The sequence below is a fragment of the Myxine glutinosa genome, unplaced genomic scaffold, assembly GCF_964187855.1.
Source record: "Myxine glutinosa unplaced genomic scaffold, kmMyxGlut1.1 SCAFFOLD_153, whole genome shotgun sequence".
Taxonomy (NCBI): domain Eukaryota; kingdom Metazoa; phylum Chordata; class Myxini; order Myxiniformes; family Myxinidae; genus Myxine; species Myxine glutinosa.
The window spans coordinates 444,463-471,646 of NW_027616365.1; the positions used below are offsets into that span (position 1 = coordinate 444,463).

A 27,184-nucleotide genomic window follows, 5' to 3' on the forward strand; every position below is an offset into this window, starting at 1 on the left:
CTCTGACTGTGACACCTTGCCCTGACTAAAAACATCACCTGACAAAGGGTGAATGAGTTCCCTTCAGGAGCCAGCAGACATCCAGTAGTCAGTACGGAAATGGTGTCTCCGAAAACAAAACACCCAATGGTGGTAGGAAAGCTTATTTTGCCCGTTTTCGTGTGAAGAGGTTTCCTTCTTTCAGGATGAGGTGAAGGTTTTGCCGGTTTTCCTCTTCTTCTCTGTAGCCCTTCACCTTTTGTGGATGTCAGTCTTGTTTAGGGCGAATTTGACGAAAATAAATGAAAGGTTGTGTGTGTTCTATCAGAACATTAATCATTATGTCGTCGTGTCCAGGTTAGCAGAGAGTAATGTAGCTGCAGTGTCCGCCGAACAGACTAATCCGGAGCTGCTGCGCCACACGATGTGGATGTGATGTGCAAAAAGGAGCAGAGGGTTTTCCAAAACATTGGAGACGTCGTTTATCGTGAAGATGAACATGATTGGGTCCAAGATACTGGCTTTGGGAGAGGGGACGACGAGGTTCCATTGATGGCAACACGTTTACTATTTGGGTGAAGCGACATGTTTACTGTTTGGGTGGAGGGACCTTTACTATTTGGGTGAAGGGACATGTTTACTGTTTGGGTGGAGGGACCTTTACTATTTGGGTGGAGGGACATGTTTACTGTTTGGGTGGAGGACGTGTTGACTGTTTGGGTGGAGGGACGTGTTTCCTGTTTGGGCAGAGGGACATGTTTACTGTTTGGGTGAAGGGACCTTTACTATTTGGGCGGAGGGACATGTTTACTATTTGGGTAGAGGGATGTGTTTATTGTTTGGGTGGAGGGACGTGTTGACTGTTTGGGTGGAGGGACCTTTACTATTTGGGTGGAGGGACGTGTTGACTGTTTGGGCGGAGGGACATGTTTACTGTTTGGGTGGAGGGACCTTTACTATTTGGGTGGAGGGACATGTTTACTGTTTGGGTGAAGGGACATGTTTACTGTTTGGGTGGAGGGACATGTTTACTGTTTGGGTGGAGGGACATGTTTACTGTTTGGGTGGAGGGATATGTTTACTGTTTGGGTGGAGGGATATGTTTACTATTTGGGTGGAGGGTCATGTTTATTTCGGTGAAGGGACATGTTTACTGTTTGGGTGGAGGGACATGTTTACTGTTTGGGTGAAGGGACATGTTTACTATTTGGGTGGAGGGACATGTTTACTGTTTGGGTGGAGGGACATGTTTACTATTTGGGCGGAGGGACATGTTTACTGTTTGGGCGGAGGGACATGTTTACTATTTGGGTGGAGGGACGTGTTTATTGTTTGGGTGGAGGGACGAGTTGACTGTTTGGGCGGAGGGACGAGTTGACTGTTTGGGCGTAGGGACGAGTTGACTGTTTGGGCGGAGGGACGAGTTGACTGTTTGGGCGGAGGGACGAGTTGACTGTTTGGGCGGAGGGACGAGTTGACTGTTTGGGCGGAGGGACGAGTTGACTGTTTGGGCGGAGGGACGAGTTGACTGTTTGGGCGGAGGGACGAGTTGACTGTTTGGGCGGAGGGACGAGTTGACTGTTTGGGCGGAGGGACGAGTTGACTGTTTGGGCGGAGGGACGAGTTGACTGTTTGGGCGGAGGGACGTGTTGACTGTTTGGGCAGAGGGACGTGTTGACTGTTTGGGCGGAGGGACGAGTTGACTGTTTGGGCGGAGGGACGCGATTGCTGTTTGGGCGGAGGGACGAGTTGACTGTTTGGGCGGAGGGACGAGTTGACTGTTTGGGCGGAGGGACGAGTTGACTGTTTGGGCGGAGGGACGTGTTGACTGTTTGGGCGGAGGGACGTGTTGACTGTTTGGGCGGAGGGACGAGGTGACTGTTTGGGCGGAGGGACGCGATTGACTGTTTGGGCGGAGGGACGAGTTGACTGTTTGGGTGGAGGGACGAGTTGACTGTTTGGGCGGAGGGACCTTTATTATTTGGGTGGAGGGACGTGTTGACTGTTTGGGCGGAGGGACCTTTATTATTTGGGCGGAGGGACGTGTTGACTGTTTGGGCGGAGAACGTCAAAAATCCTGTAGTGTGTAAAAATTATACAAAGAGTTACTGATTACATTATGGGGTCAAGAGGTTAAAGGTCAGAGGTCTTATTAGGTAAAAACTGTTAATGCGCTAGCTTGTGAACCAGGAATGGTATTTTGACCAAGCTTGGTACAAGCATATATTATGATGCAAAGATGAACTGATTAGATTTTGCCATCAAGAGGTCAAAGGTCATGTGAGGTAAAAATGTGATGCTTCAGAAGTGCTTAAGGGATTTTTAACCAAACTTGGTAGAAGTATTATCAATCATGTATCAGGTAAAAAAAAAAACACATGGATACTGCTAGGACTTCCAGGAAAGAAGTCGGTATTTCAAAAAAGTGGATCTGGGGTGAATTAACGGGGGTAGAAAAGATCAAGGTTTTGGATGGGGGAAGATAAGAGATGGTGGTGAACAGCTGTTTTAAAGACCTGGAGGGAGGAGTGGGATTGAAGGGAGTGGGGGAGTTTGTTCCAGAGGCGGGAGAAAAGAGGAATGAAAGAGTGAAGGTGAGCAGAGAGCCGAGATTTCGGCAGTTTAACCATCAGAGGGTTGCTGGCAGATCTTGTGCGACCTGTAGGAATATTTGGGGGACAGAGCACAGAGAGAGCTGGGGGAGCAAGGCCGGAGAGGAGTCGGTAGAAGACAGAAAGACCACCAACCTGCCTGCGGTGAGTGAGTGAGAGGCCCTCGGAGTTAGCTTCATCGCGGGAGATTCCAATGATTCTGAACGCTTTGGCCTCAACAGCGTGAAGCCGAGCTAGGTGTGAGGCAGGAGCACCGGCCCAGAGGGGAGAACAGTATTCCATTGAGCTGCGGATGAAAGCCTTGCATGTGGTAAGGAGCTCAGGTGTGCCAAGGAAGGACTTCGCACGACGGAGGATGCCCAGTCGGCGACTGGCTTTGGAGGCCAGCTTGGAAATGTGGTTTTCCCAGGAAAGATCATGGTTCATATTATAAATGCCAAACTGACCCACGTCCTTCGGACACGGGTGTGATTTATTTTTTAATTATGGTGATCACCTTGAAATGTTTGTTTCTGAAGATAATTGCATGCTTGCTCTCTTCTAATAACAATCAATGCCCTCATCTCCTGTGTGGGTGCCAGGGGTGGAAGACACGTCCGGCTGAAAGCGGCATGCGAGTTGCTGTGGAGGGTTGCTGTCATGGAGAGCTGGACAAAATCTATGAAACGGTGAGTTTGGTTTGTTGTTACTTGGGCACAAAAACTTTGGGGTATGTTATGTTGTTAGGTCATCTCATCCTGACTCTCAGAGATGAACTTATAAAATGGGTCATGATGTCCGGATGTCTGTCCGTCCATGCGGTCATCCGTCAGTTAACGTTTTGCTATTTTTTCGACTCCTCCCTTGACTCTCTGCCTATTGTTTTGAAACTCGACACATTGATACAAGACAGTGGTCTCACAATCGCCTGGGCTTCGATGTTTATATTTCATATCATAGGGGCGGAGGGGGGGGGGGAGGTTGGTGGGGGTATCCACTGAAACTTCAGATCCCTACTCGTCCCTTATTTACCAACCAATTGCTCTGCAATCTGATACAGCCCTTATACGTGATGGTGCACAGGATAGCTCGGTCTTATATATCTCGATTTTGGATCAAGGGGCTTCCTGGTGGGTTCTTCTGAACTACAACCTCAAGAGATGCGACTTGATATGAGCCTCGACTTGGTATCAGCCCACTCGGGGCTATTTAATGATTGTTGCTCAAATTATTTATTTATTTGGACCCATGTTGGGAACACTTTGAGTAACGTTGCACCTTATGGTGGCAGAGATGCAGTAACTATTGAATGTTCACAGCTTTTATTATTCCTTCCCTTTTGTACACAAAGAAAATGTTTTTTAATTGCAGCTGGCAGAGGCGGTACAGCAAGGTGGGCAGCCCGTGGACCTCCTCCTTTGCTGTGGTGACTTTCAAGCTGTTCGTAATGAGAGCGACCTGCTTTGCATGGCTGTACCCCCGAAGTACCGACACATGCAAGACTTCCACAGGTAACCAAACACCTTTTAGCCAGCCATACCATGAGTGTCCAGTCTCTGTCGGGAGATGGAATTCCGTCTTGAGAGATTTCTGCCATTTATTTATTCCATTCATTCGGGCTGACAGGATGGCCTGCAGGTACCTACACTCGTCCCTAAGCTGTCTAGCCTGGATTTGAATCCTGACCCAGCTATAAACTGTCATCCTGGTCTTCCACGGGCAGGGCGAGTTGTCAATGAGTGTGCCATCCCTCGGATTGATGTTAAACTGGGGTCCCGTCTCTCAGCACTAGTTGGTGGACGTTAAAGATCCCACGATGTCATTCACAAAGAGTAGGTGCACTCAACGCCGACACCATGAACAAATTAGAAATTCTTGCCCTGACCTTAGTCGAGCATCAGGTGTGGCCAGCTGGTTCGTGAAAGACTCTTACACAAGCCTCGACTTGATATACATAAATAAATAATTAAATAAACTTCCCCTTCACCACCGGCATCTGCCTTCCAGCTCTAGTAAGGCATTGGATACAAGTGCTGCTGCCTTTCATGTCTTGCTCCAGCAGGCCTTGGCATGTCTTGGTGCCTTTTGGAGATTGAAGCCATTTCCTTGTCCCCACTTATTTCACTTCCTTGATCAGTTTGTCTGATCTTCCGTAATATTAATCCTATAGTTACTGTTAACTTGGTATAACATAACATCTACATACCTTTAACATCTTTTGGCAGTCTTCCCCTTCTGACCACTCACTAGTCCTTCATTATTGGACCCATATTGAGGGGTTTTGTAAGGGGCGGTGCAGGATGACGGACTTTGATTGTACGTGCCATTACTTGATGTCGCAGGTATTATTCTGGAGAGAAGCAGGCTCCTGTGCTGACGGTGTTTATCGGAGGAAACCACGAGGCATCAAACCATCTGCAGGAGTTACCTTTTGGTGGATGGGTGGCACCAAACGTCTACTACATGGGTGTGTTTTCCATGAGACACCTCACACACAACCTCATTCTATATGAGCTGTGTTCTAGCAGGAACCTGTCTTCTCTTTTGTTTGTTTGCGTGTTGTAAATAAATGGTTCTTGATCTGCGGTTCCTGAGATGATGCGTTTTGCTTGGTGCACTTTGTACCTTCGTCTCCATCCTCGGTCCTTGACTGCTGCCTGCAGGTCAACTACGACCGAGCCAGAGGGTCCTGGTAGGCAGTGGTCATGGGCCGAGGACTGCGGTGGCGATGCAGTCACACAGGACTGAAAACGTGTTCTCTCAAGGACTGCAGGTTTGTTTGTCTTGCTTCTTGTTGTTGCTGCTGCTGTTGTTGTTTTAAAATATTAATTTCTGCACATTACGAGGTTGATTTGCCTTTGTGTGACATGTGTGCAGGGTATGCTGGCGTGTTGTGTGTTGGTGGGATTCGGATAGCAGGCCTTTCTGGGATCTACAAAGGTCACGATTACCACAAAGGTTTGTTGAAATGCTTGTGCACCTGGATGTAGACAGTGATGGAAACTTTTTGTGTCTCCACACCGCTAGAGTTTTTCGCAAGTTTTAATTCGACCGATCTTGGCAACAGTGGACATTTTCATTTCTCTATTGCAGGCCATTTTGAATGCCCACCATACTCGCAGGATTGCCTGCGGAGCACCTACCACGTCCGCAGCCTGGATGTGTATCGCCTCATGCAGGTGGGCTTTACCTGTGACCAATGCTTGCATTACCATGGTACTCGAGCCTGCACTGCGATTATTATTTTTTTGATCACAGTTGCCTTCCATTTTCTTTCAACATGAATGAATGAATGAATGATCGTTTTAAGGCCATTTTCCCCGCTAGAGCGGGGGTTAGCCTTGCGGGCCCCATGTCAATCATGGTTCCCTGTTTGAGGCAATGTTTTTATGGCCGGATGCCCTTCCGGAAGCCAACCCTTGGTCACGCTGTTACGATGCGCAGGGATACGGCGTACCTATTCTAAATCGGGGTACACACCGTGATCATTCATCCCAGCAAGCTGGTACTCAATTTGCCGACATCGGAAGGACGACAGGCTGAGTCAACCCCCCTGGTGTTAATTCCGGGATTCGAACCCAGGATCCTAGGATCCCAAGCCGGCACCCTAACCACTAAGCCAACACCAGGGCTCAAGCTTTTGCTTTCAACATTCTTTGCATTTCCAAGTCCTCATTATTTTCCTCCTTGTTTCAGCTTTCCAATCCCCCAGATGTTTTCCTCAGTCATGACTGGCCCCTGGGAGTTACGGTGGGAAGCGGCGTTGCAGGGTTGCTCAGAAGGAAGCCGTTCTTTGCTCAAGAAGTGGAAGGGGGCAGGCTTGGTAGTCCTCCAGCTGGAGCATTGCTGAGGAAACTACAACCTGAGGAAACTGCAACCGTCTTATTGGTTCTCGGCGCATCTCCATGTTAAATACGCGACCATTGTCCAGCACCAGGTACATTAGAACCAGCTGGGTTACCAGGGGCACCTTGGAAGCAAACCTTCCATTGATTCAAAGGGCTGGGCTGATTAGATGACCACAAGGCCCATCAAATAATCACAGGGACCGCATCCTTTGCTCTTATCATGAATTTCTCAATGTGATTTGTTGCTGTAGCTGGAAGAGGGACAGAAATCTCCACAAGTGACTAAATTCCTCGCTCTGGATAAATGTCTTCCCTGGCGGGAGTTTCTCCAGGTGGGGTTCGTGCAAAATGCTTTCTTTGATCAGAGATTTTTTTTCCCCTGTATATTTCTTTTGTTGAGTATTTTTTGATATAAAAATATAATTAGGTGCTGTTCATGCTGGTGTTTTACCAAGATATCCTTAAACCCATCCGGATTAGGTTCTGGAACTGGGACTCTCGTGGAACTCCCCTCCCAAGCTGGAATATGATGAGTGGCTGGCGATCATGCAAGCCACGGACCATCTGACCTGTGCCTCTCCACGCAACCAGTTACCACCAGACAGGTTAGCATGACCCCCGCACTAATTTGCTAATTTTTTTCATTACTGTACACATTCATCAAGGAACCCCTTCCTCGGTGACATTCAGTTTTGCTCATCTTTCCCTGGGCAGTAATTGAATTTGTCGTGCTTTGGAGGATGGTGTTTTTTTTTGTTTTTTTAACGGTGTCCCTGAATTTCAACGAGAATATTATTGTTGTAGCTGTCGGGTCACCTGGTGCGAATCCCAGTGGACTGTCCACAGCGGCCGTAACTGCCAGCTGAGTCAAAGACCCCGAACCGGATCATGATACCTTACTGATGGGACCTCCAAGTCGGCCGATACGTTATGCTAATTTGTGCCACGCACTTCGCCTCTAAAGGCTGAGCTGGTGAGGAGCACGGCACCGTGTGGATGCATGGCGTTTGTTGCCATTCACAATTGATCAACAATGAATGAATGAATGATCGTTTTGAGGCCATTTTTCCCCGCTAGAGCGGGGCTTAGCCTTGCGGGCCCCATGACAATCATGGTTCCCTGTTTGAGGCAATGTTTTTATGGCCGGATGCCCTTCCTGACGCCAACCCTTGGTCACGCTCTTACGATGCGCAGGGATACGGTGTACCTATTCTAAACCGGGGTACACACCGGGATCATTCATCCCAGCAAGCTGGTACCCAATTTGCCGACCTCAGAAGGATGACAGACTGAGTCAACCCCCCTGGCGTTAATTCAGCGATCGGCCGGGATTCGAACCCAGGATCCTAGGATCCCGAGCCGGCACCCTAACCACTAAGCCAACACCATGGATCAACACCATTGATCAACAATGGACTTTCCTAATTGGAAGGGCGATCACCACGGCTCAAATTCACCCTTCGATCAGGTATATTTAATTGTAGTGATAATGGTGCGTGCCGCGTGGTGGAAGGAAATACAAAAGTAGCAATTCCACTGAATCACCAAGAAACCCCTTAACCCTTACTGATACGTGCCCACGAAGCAACGATGAACAGAAGATCCACAATAACTTAAGCCTTTTGGGGCCCAATCATTTATACAATAGAAAGGCAGAGGGATTCTGGAGACGACAAATACCGGGCGATGGCCGGTAGAACCAGGCAGAATGGTTGAAAGTTACAGATTCCGGCTGCTCTGCTGGGAACGAGTCACTCTGTCCCGGTTGTTCCGGCTCGAGAGGAGAGGGCATGCCTCTGGCTGTCTGGGCATGCTCTGGAATGGCAGCTCAAGCGAATTACGCAATTGAATCCAGGCTTCTGCTCTGCTGCCTCTCAGTGCACCCACATTTATAGCTCCGGCCTCCGTCACCCATGACTTGTTGCATCCCTCCCCTCCCCTTTCGTTCATCATTGGGCCATGGGGGCATGATGCCCCATCCTGACCTTTCACCCTGGTGGTCTGGTGCACAACAACGGCTACAGCTGTCGAGCTGACTTCTCCCATCCAAACCTGTGCCTAAAGGCCTGGTCTTTCGCTTAAAAGAACATAAAACAGGCTCAAAATGATTGCAGTTTTTTTTTTTTGGGACTCACACATTAGGGAGGGTGGACATCATCTATATATCACATAAAACACTGAATATCTAATATCACGATGAATTAGTTTTCAATTCAATTCAAAGAAACCTTCATTTCCATAGTTGCCAAAATAGAGTCAAACAAAAATATACAAAAGTAATACTTTTGTGACACTTGACTTCACTTCACACTTATTCTGTTACATTCACTGCAGAGATGACTAAACTATACTACGGAGATAACTACACACCCTGGCGCTGTCTATTGAGGTCTTTTGTCCGGCACTTCAAGTGTCCTTGGTGACTGACCACAAGGCCTGTCCCTGGCCCAAGCAGCCTCTCCATAACTTGAGGATTAGCAAGGGCCCATGTGATTTTTCTACTGGTGGTGTCTTTGGCCCATGTAGCCCAACACGAGCAAGCAAACGGCACTTGTGGCTCAACAAGAAATAAAAGGCATTTGGCCTTGAAACGAGTTTTGTCTTCTGGCTTTTAAGGCCCAGCAAAATGATGCAGCAGATAAGTGGCAGCAGGTGCCACAGCAGGTGAGCAGCACGACCTGGCAGATGGCATGGCTTACAGGAAGGTAGTGTTGTTGAAGTGGCAAGTCAAGTGAGTGGCCAGTAGATGTCGTGAACCGGCAGATGAATGACGTGATGGTAAGATCATGTGATTGCAGCAGATAGGATGGCTGGCTTATGCCCCAACCTACTCTACCCGAGCTGCCCAGCTTATCCCTCTTTCCTATCTCGAACTCCATCCTCTCTAAACCGCTCTTGGCTAATATATCCCTCCCGGGCCCGCTAATTCCGTCAAACTAATCTATCTTCCAAGAGAAGATCAAGGCACGTGTCGTGACTATAACATGATGAAGTGGCATGGCCTTACCTGGATCGCTAGCGGAGCGAGCCCTGCACTAACAATTTGGAATGCAATGGGTCATCACAAAAAAAAATTACCCACTCAGTTTGTCTCGGTGGCTTGGTAGTCCAAATGCTAGTCTAACATTTACAATGATACGAAGGGGAAGTATCTCCAACTGACGTAACTTTTGCAAAAACACTTTTTCATTTTACTTTAAACCCACTTTACTGTGGTTCTATGTAACCAATTGACCCGCCATCCCACGTGCTGGTGCCCTAACAAGTGCGTGCGTGCCTGGCTCTAAAATTTTATTTTCTTTGCCAAAGCACAATATCTCTCTTATGGCTCTCTCTGCAGGCTTCTGCCTGCTTCCCAAATGTGTCATCCCTGGGCTGCTGGGGCCATTTCCGAGCTACCTGCTCCACTCTGAGTTCTGGAGAGTTCTCTCTGGCTCTCGCAAGTTCCCTTTCTAGCCCGTGGCACCTCCAGCGCTCTCTTCGGTGTTTGGGCCCACTTCACAAATTTCTGGGTCGCCCCTCTGGACCCAGTGCACACTGAGCACCCAAGATGCCCCTCCCCAAATACCTACACTCAATGAGCCACACCCCCAGCCTGTCAACGAATTATTGCACCCAATAAACAAAACTTTACTTATTCCAGCACCAATAACGGAACAGCATCCACGTTTCAAACCAGCTGAATCCCCTCCACCCATTTTAAATGGGGATTCCCTCTCCACAGCGGTGTGCTTCTTCTTCATGATTCACACCCTATTTACACCATCAACAACAACAACATGCATTTTAAAGGCCATTTTCCCTGCTAGAGCGGGCGTTAGCCTTGCGGTCCCCATGACGATCTTCTCCATCTTGCCCTATTTTCTGCATCTCTCCTTGTTAACCCCCTTGCCCGCATTTCTTCATCAACCATGTTTAGCCAGTCTTTCTCAGTCTTCCCCGTCCTCTACTTCCTTCTACATTCATTTCCATCACTCTTCTCAACCAGTCACTTTCATCCTTCCTCAACACATGACCAAACCATCTCAACCTGATCCTCTTCACAGCATCCATCACAGGCTCTATTCCCATCATCTTTCGCAATTCATCATTTGTCTTCCTCTCTCTCAACGATACTCCGCACATCCGTCGAACCATTCGCATTTCCACCCTTTCCAGCCTTCGTTACCCATGTCTCGCTCCCATAAATCATAACACTTCTCACACATGCAGCATACACCTTTCCCTTCAGCTTCAACGACACTCCCCTCCTCGTCAGCACGCCACTCAGTTCCCGAAACTTCCACTCAGTATGATCCACCTTCTCCATTCAGCATGTCTCCTAGGTAGCAAAATGTTTTCACACTTTCCAGCTTCACGCCGTCTCCAAGATCCAACTCAATACACCATTCGTCCAATATTTATTCCTAAACATTTTAGGTCCACGTACCTCATTCACATTCACCTTATCAACTCCTCACCCATTCATAATCTTGTCAGGATGAGAAGAGGAAGGCATCTACTGTATCCTGTCAACCAATTAAAAATGAAAGTATAAATCATCGGAAAAATACAAAGCCCATCCGCATGCGCTTTGTATTTATGCTTCTTCTTCTTTCTTCGTATACTAAACAAAACGAAAACGGCTAAAAATAAAATAAACTGACGATTTTTATGCAGCCTTGACTTTTGACCTTTTCATCTAAAAAAGAACAATCTGCTTCTAGCTTTTGATTCGTGAACCAATCATGTGAAATTATTACAATTTCAGGTCAATTGGATGAATATTGGCAATTTTATGTGATGCTGACCTTTTGACTAAATTATTTATTTGTCTTCTCCATATTGTCCCCCGTCGCTCAGCGGAGCGAAAGGGGGACTATCGCTTTCCCCTCCGTCCGTGTGTCCGTCCGTCCATCCGTGCGGGCGGGCGTGTGTGCGTGCATGCGTACGCGATGGACCGCATTCGAATTTGGTGTGTGGGTGCAACCCACGTCAAAATCCAAGATGGCCGCCGCCATGTATGTCTGATGCCATGTATGTCTGAACCTTGTAACCTGCATATCTTGAAAAATAAGCGAAGTACCAACTTCTAATCTGGTGTGTGGATGTATCTATGCATAAGGAAGAACGCTATTGAAAATTGGGTTGCCACGTCAAAATCCAAGATGGCCGCCGCCATGTATGTCTGAACATTGTGAGATGAATATCTTGAAAAATAAGCAAAGTACCAATGTCTAATTTGGTGTGTGGGTGTATCTCGGCATAAGGAAGAACGCTATTGAAAATTGGGTCTCCACGTCAAAATCCAAGATGGCCGCCACCATATATATGTCTAAACCTTGTGAGTGAAATATTTTGAAAAATAAGCGAAGTACCAACTTCTAATTGGGGGGGAGGGGGGGGGGTATCTAGGCACAAGCAAGAACGCTGTTTAAAATTGGGTCGCCACGTCAAAATCCAAGATGGCCGCCGCCATGTATGTCTGAACCTTGTAACCTGCATATCTTGAAAAATAAGTGAAGTACCAACTTCTAATCTGGTGTGTGGGTGTATCTAGGCATAAGGAAGAACGCTATTGAAAATTGGGTCGCCACATCAAAATCCAAGATGGACGCCACCATGTATGTCTGAACCTTGTGAGATGAATATCTTGAAAAATAAGCGAAGTACCAACTTCTAATCTGGTGTTTGGGTGTATCTAGGCATAAGGAAGAACGCTATTGAAAATTGGGTCGCCACGTCAAAATCCAAGATGGCCCAGCCATGTATGTCTGAACCTTGTGAGATGAATATCTTGAAAAATAAGCGAAGTACCAACTTCTAATTTGGTGTGTGGGTGTATCTCGGCAAAAGGAAGAACGCTATTGAAAATTGGGTCGCCACGTCAAAATCCAAGATGGCCGCCACCATATATATGTCTGAACCTTGTGAGATGAATATCTTGAAAAATAAGCGAAGTACCAACTTCTAATCTGGGGTGTGGGTGTATCTCTGCATAAGGACGAACGCCCCCCCTTCCCACACCTCCTCCCCCCAAGCCCTCTCCCTCACACAGATCTCTCGATGTCCCTGCTCTCAAATGTAGTGTTTGTGTGCTTCCCCCTCTCTCCCCATCTTGTCTCCCGCTCCCTTTATTATATGTTTTATGTGTCTGTTTGATTTTTTTGTGTGATTAATGTTAGCTCTTTCACGAGCCTCGATCCTGTATACAAAGAAAAAAAACGCGATTGAAAATTGGGTCGCCACGTCAAAATCCAAGATGGCCGCCACCATATATATGTCTGAAACTTGTGAGCGAAATATCTCGAACAATAAGCGAAGTACCAACGTCTAATCTGGTGTGTGGGTGTATCTATTGGGTCGCCACGTCAAAATCCAAGATGGCCACCGCCATGTATGTCTGAACCTTGTGAGATTAATATCTTGAAAAATAAGCGAAGTACCAACTTCTAATTTGGTGTGTGGGTGTACCTCGGCATAAGCAAGAAGGCCATTGAAAATTGCGTCGCCACGTCAAAATCCAAGATGGCCGCCACCATATATATATCTGAACCTTGTGAGCGAAATATCTTGAAAAATAAGCGAAGTACCAACTTCTAATTTGGTGTGTGGGTGTATCACGGCATGAGGAAGAACGCTGTTGTAAATTGGGTCGCCACGTCAAAATCCAAGATGGCCGCCACCATATATATGTCTGAACCTTGTGAGCGTAATATCTTGAAAAATAAGCAAAGCACCAACTTCTAATCTGGTGTTTGGGTGTATCTAGGCGCAAGGAAGAACGCTATTGAAAATTGGGTCGCCACGGCAAAATCCAATATGGCCACCGCCATGTATGTCTGAACCTGAACAACGTGGCAACTCCCCTCACATCCGGAATCTTGGCGTCATCTTTGACCAAACCCTTTCCTTCGACAAATACACTAAACAGATCACAAAGTCAGCCTTCTTTCACCTGAAAAACATTGCCCGTCTCCGCTCATCCCTCTCCTCCACGGCTGCAGAAACCCTCATCCACGCCTTCATCACCTCCCGTCTGGACTACTGCAATAGCCTCCTCTATGGTTCACCCTCAAAAATCACCAATAAACTCCAATACATTCAGAACTCCGCTGCCCGTCTACTCACTCATTCCCGGACCCGTGACCACATCACCCCCGTCCTTTACAAGCTTCACTGGCTCCCCATCCCCCAGAGAATCCAGTACAAAATCCTCCTCTTGACATACAAAGCCCTCCATAACCTGGCCCCATCCTACCTGGCTGACCTCCTCTCCAGACACACTCCCACCCGCAACCTCCGCTCTGCTGGTACCAACCTCCTGACCCCCTCCATCCGGACCAAATTCAGATCCTGGGGGGACAGGGCCTTCTCCATCGCTGCTCCCACCCTCTGGAACTCACTACCTCACACCATCAGAGACTCCTCCTCACTCACCACATTCAAAACATCACTAAAGACCCACCTGTTCAACGCTGCATTCAACATTCAACCCACAGCATTTAACCCCTGACTATCTCTTCTCCTTCTCCCTCCTTTTGCTTTAAATATTTCCCTATTGATTCTTGTCTTTCTGCAATTGTTGTTTTCATGTATTGTTATGCATTATGTTTGCCACTCTGTCAAAGCGCCTTTGGGCTTCTGGAAAAGCGCTATACAAAATAAATGAATTATTATTATTATTATTATTAACCTTGTGAGCAGAATATCTTGAAAAATAAGCGAAGTACCAACTTCTAATCTGGTGTGTGGGTGCATCTAGGCATAAGGAAGAAGGCTATTGAAAATTGGGTGGCCACGTCAAAATCCAATATAGCCAGCTCCATGTAGGTCTGAACCTTGTGAGCGAAATATCATATCATAGCATGTTTTCTGCGTCTTAAACTTTGTCAACTCACATCACTTCACCGACGGGGGACCTAGGCGTAACGCTTTTTCTCATAATAACACTGGTGACAATTTGATAAAAGCTTCTTTTTTTTCTTTTTTTTACCAAAAAATGGTAAAAACGTTATGGCCTGGACAGACAGATGGACAGCCACACACATATGTTCACAGGCAGACACAGAAGTGATTGGAAACCCCAGTTTTCCGCTGCAAGGGCAATGGGCTAATTATTTGAAACCCCGTCGATTTGTGTCGTCATCTAAATCCTGAGAGAACTCGTCCTCGGCCTCCACGCCCAACGCCCTTGCTACGGGACCCCATGCCTTGCGGTCACCATGCCCACTTTCGCTATGCTCTCTGCATGGTCCTCCATGCACGTTGCACGGGCTGCCGTGCACTCACCTAGGGGTCCCTACGTGGCCCATCCCTGAGAGTTATGGTTCCTCCACCTTCTTGCCAATACTCATGGGGGGACCATGCAAATTTATCTTTTTGCTTCCCCCTCCATTTCTGCAGGGCTCGTGGGGGATCCGTCCCTTTCTCCGATTTACCTTTCAGCCCCATCCTTCTCTCCAAGGCTTACTGGGGCTAACATGGTGCCATTTCCTTTTTGTACTCTAAGCTTTCCATAAACCATGGAGTGAGCATGCAAGTTAAATTCCAACTACACTCCAGGGGCATGCATGCTCCCACATGCGGCCCTCGGCTCACCCTGAGCTGGAGCTGTGCTTGTTAATCCCTCGGGAAGCCACTCTAAAACTGCTGCTATACAGTCTGTCGACAGAGGTGGCTCTCCCATCTGCGTTCCTCCATTTTTTTCACCTTGCACAGGTGCCCCGCATTTGTCGCTCACCACTTACATGCACATGCACACTTTCCCTCTGCAACACCTGGCCCAGTATGCACAGGCCATGTGGTTTCAATCTCTCGGCAAGAAAGGTCGATGTGCACCGAAAAGCATAGTTTGTAAACCGGCCATTCAATGGACCACACAGGCCTTCGCTGCGGCTTCGGGTAGTTCATGTGCTGGGCTCCTTCACATCTACATGCACCTTGGGAAGCGTCCCTGTCCAAACTCATGTTATCTGGACCCCTGTTCCCCATTCACACCATTTATCCACATACCTGGTGTCCATTGCCGGACGCCGCCCGCAATCATGTTTCTCCGGCATGGATCCCTGCACGTGCAGATTCGCACATGCCGCAGACATCTCCACCTAAGTACGTCCACTGACCTCATCTGCCATGGCCTGTTCTAACTCTCCTCTTGACCTCCTGGCTCTGGCTACTAGATCCCCAACTGGCGCTCCCATTCTTTTCTTTCCCTCTAACTCCCGTTCCGATGCTATTCCTAATCTGTCAGTCCTTGCTATGAACTACGCACATCTGCCAGGCTTCCGCCATTCCTCATGGTTGGCCTTGATTTCTTCCGTCCTCTCGACTTGGGCTGCTTCCATGGCAGCCATCAGCTGTTAACATTGGCCATCACTTCCTGGCTATCGCCCTGCTGCTGCAGTAATGCCGGCCTGTTACCCCCCACTGCTGATTCAGTTGGAGGCACCGGGATAGCTATTGGAGTCTATGGGGCTACTGGGTAGTGGGGGCAACACCACAGCACTCGATAACGACCCCTCTGCTTGCATTTTGGCCGAGGCTATAGTGGCATCAGTCCAGTGGGCCCCCTGGTTCGAGCCACTTTGATCGCTCATCGCAATTAATTTGTAGTGCCAATCGCGCTCAGCAATTTCTCCTGAGGTGCGATTTCTCATACCTTCGGTCCATATCTCGCTGACACCAGTATTGTAGCCATCGGGTCGTCCCAGTTGTGGTGCTCTATGATCAGGGCCCATGCCTGCTACGGGGACGTACACCTGCTACGGGGACGTACATGGTTCTCGGTGCCTCTATCCGGGTGGCTGCCTTGCGCCACAAATACCAGTTTTTCACTGTGTCCAGGCCATGTGGAATCTTGCACTGCCATTATTTATTTAAGGAAAACATACCAACACCTCACAATGGGGAAAACCATATAAACACAAAGGTGGGTATATCGTTTTGTAGATATGAGCTGTCTGGGAGGGAAGGTGAAGGAAACTTAAGAAAAACAAATTTGACACTGCCTGGCATACACATGTTACGTACACTTATGCTGAACATGTACTATGGAAATAACTAGTTTAAACTAAAAACCAATTACACCTGAGACACATCAGTAGCAATATTTTGTTTTGGTTCACAAGATAATTTCTGTTATCTGAAATTGTTTTGGTGGTGATGATGGTGCTTTCTGTCGCCCATAGCGTTGTGAAGCTTTGTGCTGATGACCTGTCCCGTGTTCGTGACCTCCTGAGCGGTGATCTTGCTGTTCCAACCAGTTTCTCACCCACGGTTCCATTCTACTCCCCGAAGAATATTGTAGGGGGGAAGGTTAAGCCACCTGTTCCTGTACCCAGCCCACAGACGGCCACCTATTGTCGCCGCCTGGGACTTACAGATGTGTTCATCTTGGCAGCAGCTCGGTGAGCCCGGTGGTGACTTTTGGCTGGCACTGCTACCTTCAGTGATCATTGTGTTAAAGCAGACTGGTGCAGACAATATGAGGCCTTTTCATATTTATTCAATGCGTTTGCATCAATAGCTCTTCATTTGTCTTCGTTACTTGGAAGCGTGAAAGCTACGACAGTTTATTTTGACAAAAGCAGGCAGTTGTGTGAAGGTGCCCGGATGTTAGAATCTCTGTGTAACCTCGGGTTTATTTTAGCAATGAATTGCATTTTTTATTTCTTATTATTATTATTTATTTCTTTTGTATACAAGATCGAGGCTCGTGGAAGAGCATTAAAACTGTTAAAGCATTAAACTGAATTGCGTCGAAATTTTAATTTGCATTAAAACTGAATTCCATTTACAAAGCCAGACTCGTGGTGTAATTGTTAGACCAATCGTCTGGGAGGTTGGAGGTTCAAACCCCGGCCCAGTACTACCAAACACTTTCAAAATGGTACCTGCCGCTTCCTTGCTTAACCCTCAGCATTAAAAAAGAATACGAGCACGGACAATCCATGGGGAGGAGGGATTCCTCCTTGGGGAATTCCCTGCTCTTAGTGTGTTGAGAAATGTTGTGCCATTGTTGTGGCATCGCTCGTAACCACAATGCCCTGGGAATTCCCGGCTTTGTCGTGTGTGTGTGTGTGTGTGTGTGTGTGTGTGTGTGTGTGTGTGTGTGTGTGTGCGTGTGTGTGCGTGCGTGCATGTCTGCGTGCATATGCGTTTATTTCTAGCATTAGATCATGTAAAATTAAAGATTTTTTTTTTTTTTGTTTGTGCAATTTTTCTCGCCATTACCTTTTATTGGTAAACATGGTGTTGTATTCCATTTGCCGTAATTTATCATCCATTGTAGAAATGTTGGTTCCATGTGTGCATTTCCATGCAGAGCTGGCCATGGACTTGCTGAAGCATCCAATTCGTCCCTCATTGTAAACCTCAGCAGTGCTGACCTATCAGGGAATTCTTCTTTGAACCCCGATGAGATCCTGCTGGACGATGATGATGTTGACGGAGATGAAAGGGCCGCCGATGCTTCATTTGTCTCGCTGACACGAGTGGTAAGCTGATTCGGCGAGCACTTTGTGATGTCAATGCTTATCTCATCTCCTCGCCTCTCCTCGACTCATTTGAAACAAAAGCCAAACTTATCAAACTGAGAAATACACAGCATTTCCAAGCCGCTTATTACATAACTCCCCTCTTATCCAATTGGAATGTATCCCCACCAAACTTTGTTTCAAAGGTACCGCATTTTTGGAGTAAACATGCCATGAGTTGCTTCATTACCTCCGCCACCGAAAGAGGATGGAGGTTATATTTTCACCCCGGCTTGTTTGTTTGTCTGTCTGAACAAGATATCTCAACATTGTGACGGAATTTGGTGTGACATTGTGAATTTGGCGTTGACGGATTCGGACGGAATTTGGTAGAGAGGTTGGGTGTGTGACAAAGACGAAATTATTAGATTTTGATGAAGATCCAGATGTGGAACTGAGAAATTTAGTGATTCTTCACCATTGAGCGATCAAAATTACACACTCCCGCTGTGCAATTCAAAATGCCTCATCACACGTCGCCATAGAGACAGCCTTGTTTTAACTGAGGATAACGACTGAGTGAAGATTGATGAAATGCAGTTTGGATTTATGCCAGGAAGAGGAACGACAGACGTGCTTTTTATTGTGAGGCAGTTGCAGGAGAAGTATATGGAGAAGAGGAAGAAGTTGTTTCTTGGGTTTGTTGATCTGGAGAAGCATTCGATTGGGTTGCACGTGAAGTAGTGACATGGGCAATGAGGAAGTTAGGAGTGGAGGAATGGTTGATCAGAGTAGTGATGGCAATGTACAAAAGAGCGCGCACAGCTGTAAGGACGAAGCACGGGAACAGTGGTGAGTTTGAGGTGAATGTGGGAGTGCATCAGGGGTCGGTACTAAGTCCACTACTATTTGTAGCTGTGATGGAGGTGCTGGCTCAGACCGTAAATGAGGGTTTACCGTGGGAGTTGTTGTATGCAGATGATTTGGTGTTGATTGCAGAAAGTATGGATGGACTGAAGGAGAAGATGAACAAGTGGAAGGAATGTATGGAGACAAAAGGTCTGAAGGTGAATATCGGAAAGACGAAGGTGATGGCAAGTGGTAAAGCATGTGGTGAGGTGGAAAGAACTGGGAAGTGGCCGTGTGCTGTGTGCAGGAAGTGTGTCGGTGTGAATTTCATTCAATGTCCAATGTGCGCTGAGTGGGTTCATCAAAAATGTCGTGGTTTGAGAGGGTCATTAACCAGTGTGGCAGCTACATTCAAATGTAAGGTGTGCACAGAGGGAGCTGAAGAAATGTTGAGTTGGATTTTGGAGACGGCGTGAAGCTGGAAGGTGTAAAAACATTTTGCTACCTCGGAGACATGCTGAATGGAGAAGGTGGATCTGACTCGGCAACGGTTGCCAGAGTGAGATGTGCATGGAAGAAGTTTCGGGAACTGAGTGGCGTGCTGATGAGGAGGGGAGTGTCGTTGAAGCTGAAGGGAAAGGTGTATGCTGCATGTGTGAGAAGTGTTATGATTTATGGAACGAGACATGGGTAATGAACGTAGAGCAGCAACGAAGGCTGGAAAGGGTGGAAATGCGAATGGTTTGGTGGGTGTGCGGGGTATCGCTGAGAGAGAAGAAGACAAATGATGAATTGAGAAAGATGTTGGGAATAGAGCCTGTGATTGATGCTGTGAAGAGGAACAGGTTGAGATGGTTTGGTCATGTGTTGAGGAAGGATGAAAGTGACTGGTTGAGAAGAGTGATGGAAATGAATGTAGAAGGAAGTAGAGGATGGGGAAGACTGAGAAAGACTTGGCTAAAGAAGGTCGAAGAAGAAATGCGGGCAAGGGGGTTAACAAGGGGAGATGCAGAAAATAGGGCAAAATGGAGAAGATTGTCATGGGGACCGCAAGGCTATCCCCCGCTCTTGCAGGGAAAATGGCCTTAAAATGCCTGTTGTTGTTGTGTTGTATAACGACTGCACGTGAGTTGCTGTGCTATGATTTACACCAATAATACAAACATTTCTTTTGCAGAAATGTATTTGTAATATTCATGTTATTACATTTTTATAAGCAATTGAAGTTGCCATTACATCACCTTCAAAAAAATTTCATGAGTAACTGCTTAGCACTTGCACATGGGAGGGGTACATGCAGACTGGATGTTTGGGAAAATTTCGCAAGAGTTTGAGCGAATAGTTCAGTTATGTGACGGGACGTGACAGACACTGCATTGACGTACATTAAATATGACCATAAGTATGTTAAATACTTGACCTCACCAGCACGTAATTCAAAACACCTCACACAACCATGTACATGCCACATGATTCAAAACGCCTCACCAACATATAAACGCCAAATTATTAAAAACACCTCACAGCCCCGTTATTAAAATTACCTCACCTCCACGTAATTACCAACTTCCACTGTGCAATTCAAAACACCCAATCAGACGTCGCTATAGAGACGAGCTGCATGTGAGTAGCTGTGTTAGTTTGCTGACACCAATCGTAATACATTTGTTTTGTACATGTATTTGTAATATTCGTGATTTTACATTTTTATAAACAATTGAAGTTGAAGATTTAAGTTAAAAAAAAATTATGAACTTAAAAACACCCCCCTTGGGACATACACATGGGAGAGGTAGGTGCATACCGGAAGTTTGTTACGATTTCACAAAAGTTTGAGGGAGTAGTTCAGCGACAACACAGGACAGACAATGCATACGTGTATACAGTCACGTGAAAAAGTAAGTCCACCCCATGTAAAGTTTTTGACTTTTTCAACATATTTCAACATACAGCTATTTGATCTTCATTTCAACAATATTGACAGATAAAGGTGATATAATATAACAAACATCATGAAACATTTACATTTTGTAGTCCATTATATAATTTAAATAAACATAAATGCAAATTTCGCATGTGGAAAAAGTAAGTACACCCCTACATTTATCACTACTTCAAATACCTAAAATTAGAATCAGGTGCACCAACTCGGGTGCAAAAGATTAGAACATTGTTGGGGAGGATCTTGGAGGTACCTGTCTTATTTAAACCTCAGACATTTAGTTTGGTTTGCTCTTTGTTGTTGAAGTGTGCGGCGTCACCATGCCTCGATCAAAAGAGCTCTCTGAGGCCTTCAGAAAGAAGGTTATAGATGCCTACGAGTCTGGGAAGGGATTTAAAAAGATCTCCAAACAATTTGAAATCAATCATTCGACTGTCCGGAAAATCATCTACAAGTGGAGAAGATTCCAAACAACTGCAAACTTGTTCAGGCCAGGCCGCCCCAGCAAGAGCAGACCGAAAGATGCTGAAAGAAGTCTCGAAGAACCCCAGAATGTCATCACGGGCCTCCAGGTAGCTCTTGCCACTGTTGATGTCAAAGTGCACGAGTCTACCATTAGAAAGAGGCTGCACAAATTTGATCTGCATGAGAGGTGTGCCAGGAAGAAACCTTTGCTGTCCAGAAAGAACATCAAGGCAAGATTAAAGTTCTGAACACTTAGGCAAAGACCTGAATCTGATCTGAATCCCAACAATCTGAACACTTAGGCAAAGACCAGCACTTCTGGAACAATATGCTCTGGACAGATGAGTCAAAGGTAGAGCTATTTGGCCACATTACCAGAAGACATGTTTGGCGAAAACCAAAGACAGCATTTGACCACAAGAACCTGATACCAACTGTGAAGCATGGTGGTGGAAATATTATGGTTTGGGGCAGCTTTGCTGCATCAGGGCCTGGGCAGCTCACCATCATATAATCCACTATGAATTCTTCATTGTATCAGAAGGTGCTTGAGGATAATGTGAGGCCATCTGCCGGAGAGTTGAAGCTCAACTGAAGGTGGACCCTTGCAACATGACAATGACCCTAAACATACCAGTAAATCCACCAACGAATAGCTGAAAAGAAAGAAATGGAGGGTTCTGGAATGGCCAAGTCAAAGCCCGGATCTAAATCCCATCGAGATGTGGGGGGATTTGAAACGAGCTGTGTATGCAAGAAACCCCTCAAACATCGCACAGCTGAAAGAATTCTGCATGGAGGAGTGGGCAAAAATTTCTCCCAGTCGATGTCAGAGACTGGTAGACAGTTATAAGAAATGCCGACTTGAGGTTGTTTCTGCCAAAGGGGGCAATACCACCTATTAGAGCCAAGGGTGTACTTACTTTTTCCACATGCGAAATTTGCATTTATGTTTATTTAAATTATACAATGGACTACAAAATGTAAATGTTTCATGATGTTTGTTATATTATATCACCTTTATCTATCAATATTGTTGAAATGAAGATCAAATAGCTGTATGTTGAAATATGTTGAAAAAGTCAAAACTTTACATGGGGTGTACTTACTTTCTCACGTGACTGTATGTATATATGTATGTGTATATATGCACACTGACCTTATGACATGACACTGACGTCATGTGCATACATTATACCAACACATCACCTCAAAATTAGGAGGCATCCACGTGGTACTGAAGTCTTTGCAGACTGAGATTAAAGCTCCATGGTCACAGACACGAAAGCAGAGATGTCCATCTCTTCAATGCCACTTTTTCGATTGATTTTAATATTCCTGACTAATTTATCAGCAGGGCAGAGACTATGTGTTCGCGTGGCAGGCAACACGTTGCTAGCGGGTCATAGAGCAACTGCTGTGGTGGGACTTGATCTGTGCCTTGCTGCCTCATCAAGTTGGAGGGGGGGGGGGTTGATCTGTGTATGGTATATATACACATACATGTATACTGTATTTGTATTTGGGTGCATTCAGTATTGATTCGAATTTCATTTTCTTTCTTCTCTTGCATCTCATCTCAGATTCTGCTTTGAACATCCTGCCAAGCCCCGTGCCTTTGCACAATTCCACCCCATCTAAGGTTTTCAGCTCTTTCCTCAGCACAGCCCCGTCCTCTTTCCTCGACGATTCAGTCCAGTCCGTCAATGCCTTTAGCTCGTGCTGCAGTCCTGTCTCGCGCGATTTGGGCGAGACCGAGGACTCCATGGAGTCCGAGGAACCGGATCAGACCAAGAGTTCTGGGGGCTCTGGGGGTAAGCGTGTTGGTGTGAGCGATGAGCATTCAGGGGAGCACAAGATCAAGCGCCGAAATCGGGACGTTTATGCCTCGCAAGACTACGACTAGCTCTTAAATACAGAGAACATGAAAATGCTTGCTTTGTAAAATGTTTTTATTACTGTGTTCATTTTATTTTGGACAGTTGAGGCAAAAAAAGAAGAAAAAAAACCATTGTGGATGGAAAGGGTGACCGTGTACATAGCATGATGGTGTTGCTGAGCAAATGACTGCAACAACAACACAATATGCATTTAAGGCCATTTTCCCTGCTAGAGCAGGGGTTAGCCTTGCGGTCCCCATGACAATCTTCTCCATTTTGCCCTATTTTCTGCATCTCTCCTTGTTAACCCCCTTGCCCGCATTTCTTCTTCCACCATCTTTAGCCAAGTCTTTCTCAGTCTTCCCCGTCCTCTACTTCCTTCTGCATTAATTTCCATCACTCTTCTCAACCAGTCACTTTCATCCTTCCTCAACACATGACCAAACCATCTCAACCTGTTCCTCTTCACAGCATCAATCACAGGCAATATTCCCATCATCTTTCGCAATTCATCATTTGTCTTCCTCTCTCTCAACGATACTCCGCACATCAATCGAACCATTCACATTTCCACCCTTTCCAGCCTTCGTTGCTGCTCTACGTTCATTACCCATGTCTCGCTCCCATAAATCATAACACTTCTCACACATGCAGCATACACCTTTCCCTTCAGCTTCAGCGACACTCTCGTCCTCATCAGCACGCCACTCGGTTCCCGAAACTTCTTCCATGCATATCTCACTCGAGCAACCGTTGCCGAGTCTGATCCACGGTCTCCATTCAGCATGTCTCCGAGGTAGCAAAATGTTTTCACACCTTCCAGCTTCATGCCGTCTCCAAGATCCAACTCAACATTTCCTCCATCTGCAGCTCCCTCTGTGCACACCTTACATTTGAATGTAGCTGCCACACTGGTAAATGACCCTCTCAGACCACGACATTTTTGATGAACCCACTCAGCGCACATTGTACATTGAATGGAGTTCACTCCGACACCCTTCCTGCACACAGCACACGGCCACTTCCCAGTTCTTTCCACCTCACCACATGCTTTACCACTTGCCATCACCTTCGTCTTTCCGATATTCACCTTCAGACCTTTTGTCTCCATATATTCCTTCCACTTGTTCATCTTTTCCTTCAGTCCATCCATACTTTCCGCAATCAACACCAGATCATCTGCATACAACAACTCCCATGGTAAACCCTCCTTTATGTTCTGAGCCAGCACCTCCATCACAGCTACAAATAGTAGTGGACTTAGTACCGACCCCTGATGCACTCCCACCTTCACCTCAAACTCACCACTGTTCCCATCCTTCGTCCTTACAGCTGTGTGCGCTCTTTTGTACATTGCCATCACTACTCTGATAAACCATTCCTCCACTCCTAACTTCCTCAATGCCCATGTCAATACTTTGCGTGGAACCCTATCGAATGCTTTCTCCAGATCAACAAACCCAAAAAACAACTTCTTCCTCTTCTCCATGTACTTCTCCTGCAACTGCCTCACAATGAAAAGCGCATCTGTCGTTCCTCTTCCTGGCATATATCGAAACTGCATTTCGTCGTTCTTCACTTTCTTCCTTATCCTCCTCTCCAACACCCTTTCCAATACCTTCATTCCATGCTCCAATAACTTTATCGCTCGGTACGAGCCACTCTCCAGAGGGTCACCTTTCCCCTTGTATAGAGGGACGAGGGTACTCAGTTCCCAGTCCACTGGAATGCGGCCCTCTTTCACCACCAGATTACAGATCTCTGTCATTCTCTTCACACCCCAACTTCCTGTTGCCTTCAACATATCTCCCACAACTCCCGTCGGCCCTCCCGCTTTTTCACTCTTCATTGCTTTTATCGCTTCCTCAACTTCCTTCTCAGTTATCGTCTCTGCCGGTCCTAAAACTGGGTTACTCTCTATGTTACCATCCCATTCATTCTCTGTATTCAACAGCATTTCCATATATCTTTTCCATCTTCCTTTCATTCCATCTGGGTCGACAACGATTTGTCCCACTTCTTCCTTCAAGCAACTCACCCCCATCACATCACACCTCTTTCGCTATGTGCTTTGCAATCCTGAATACTGCTTTCTGACCCTCTTCCGAATCCAAGCGTTCTCCGAACATTTCCTACATGCCTCCTGCGCCTTTGCTACCTCTTTCTTTGCAGCCTTCCTGGCTGCCTTATAACTTTCATGCTCTGCTGTTTCTGCTCCCGTACCCTTCGCCTTCTGCCACTCCTTGAACTTCTTCCTCTTCTCGTCAATCCTCTTTCCAACTTCATCATCTCACCACCATGTTTCCGAGTGCCTCGATGGTCCTTTTGTCCATCCACATACCTCACCAATGGCTCCCAACAGACTAGCTTTCAAGCTCAACCACATTATCCTCTACCCTACTCAGCCTCTCTTTTAATGCCTCCCTTACTGTCACCTCTTTCAACCTCCACACCTTCATTCTTGGTTGGTACTTCACCCGCCGAGCTCTCCTCGCACGTTTCACCCTTATGTCGCAGACAACCAAGTGGTGCTGTGAAACAGCCTCCTCCCCCGGGATCACCTTTGTGTCCCAGAGGTGCGCCCTATCTCGCCTACGCACCATCAGGTAGTCAACGGTTGTCGTCGACCCACCTGACGTGTATGTAACAAGCTTATTATCCTCTTTCTGGAACTGAGCATTACAAATCAACAAATCAGCTCCATCAGCAAACTCCAAAATCCTTTCACCTTCTCCATTTCTCACACCATATCCGTAACCCCCATGAACTCCCTCAAAACCATCCATACTCCTTCCCACATGTCCATTCAGGTCTCCTCCCACCACAACAACTTCCTCATCTTTCACGTTTTCCATCAGCTTCTCTATCGCACACCAGAACTTGTCCTTCTCTTCATTGCTTCGACCAACCTGCGGAGCATATCCCGAGATGACGTTCACCAAGAGCTTTCCAATCGTCATTTTCACCATCATCAACCTATCACTCACTCTAGTCACACTCACCACACTGTCTACAAACTCCTCAGAAAACAGGACACCAACACCATTCACGCCCTCCGGGCACCCTTGCCACGCAAACTTGTATTTCTGTCCCTGCCTACCCTTCACCATTCTCACACCACTTCCCTTCCATCTCGTCTCTTGCACACAACATATGTCCACTCTTCTTCTGACCAATACTTCCACCACTTCTCCTGATCTCCCTGTCATTGTCCCTACATTCCATGTCCCAAACCTCAGAAACCGATCTCGACTTCGGGCTGCACCCTGCCCTGCCCATATGTAGTTGTAATTGTCATGGTTCTCTTTTTTGAGGCAATATTTTTTATGGCCGGATTCCCTTCCTGACGCCAACCCTCTTAGTCGTCTCTTACGACACGCAGGGATACGGTGTACCTATTCTGACCAGGGTACACACTGGGAAACGTTTAAAACATGGAAATTTGGGGGGGGGGGGTGGGGGGAGGGCGGAGGGGCGGCGTCAGCATCACGGCTGCGGTTTAAACATATTCCAACAATATCCAAACAGAACCATGAAAACCATGAAAAACAATCTGGGAAAAGTCTCCAAGCGAGAACGTGGATTTGAGAAAGAAGGAGCAGAGGTGGAAGAAAAACGAGATACAGGGGGCGGGGCACCAGTTGAGACGAGGAGGAGAGCGAACAAACATGTCCGGGAGGAGAGAAAGAATCAATATAGAATTATTTCTCTAGGGAGGTGAGGTGAGGGGGAGAAAATAAAATAAAAGAAACGAGCAATACAGTGAAGGAAAGAACCCAAATCGACAAAACACCGACGGGGGGAGGGAAGCCCCAAGTTACCAGGCCGCGCACGAGGTATGACCCAGAAAACGATTAACTACACACAAGTTTGTACGAATTACAAACCAATACCAACCAGAAACACACAATAACACGTACACAGCAAAATAACCAGTGGAAATTTGACAAAGACAAGAATGGGAAAACACTTAAACTTCAATGCCGTGGAGAGCTCGAAGTACGCTTCACTCGCCCGAGGAACCGGACTTCGGCTTCAGCCAGAGGAACCGGCTGAGCAAATGACTGCGTTGCCTCGTATTTTAGAGCATTGTTTATTTTTAGGTTTACTCTCCATGAAATGGAGAGGAAACCTATTTTTACTGCTAGAGTTTTTCTTATTAGGTTTACTCTCC

At 46.7% G+C, this 27,184-nt stretch overlaps 1 protein-coding gene across 1 annotated transcript; it reads left to right on the top strand.

Annotated features, from left to right (window-relative positions):
* Window positions 1–23,376, top strand: LOC137439384 (lariat debranching enzyme-like). The gene is given in 13 exon segments (XM_078768692.1): window positions 1–132; window positions 3,173–3,259; window positions 3,942–4,081; window positions 4,913–5,037; window positions 5,448–5,528; window positions 5,664–5,749; window positions 6,267–6,419; window positions 6,421–6,507; window positions 6,670–6,750; window positions 6,899–7,023; window positions 16,588–16,806; window positions 17,724–17,895; window positions 22,714–23,376. Coding segments are annotated over 13 exon segments (1,401 nt in total). The 5' UTR covers window positions 1–99; the 3' UTR covers window positions 22,726–23,376.
* The last annotated feature ends 3,808 nt before the right edge of the window (window positions 23,377–27,184 follow it).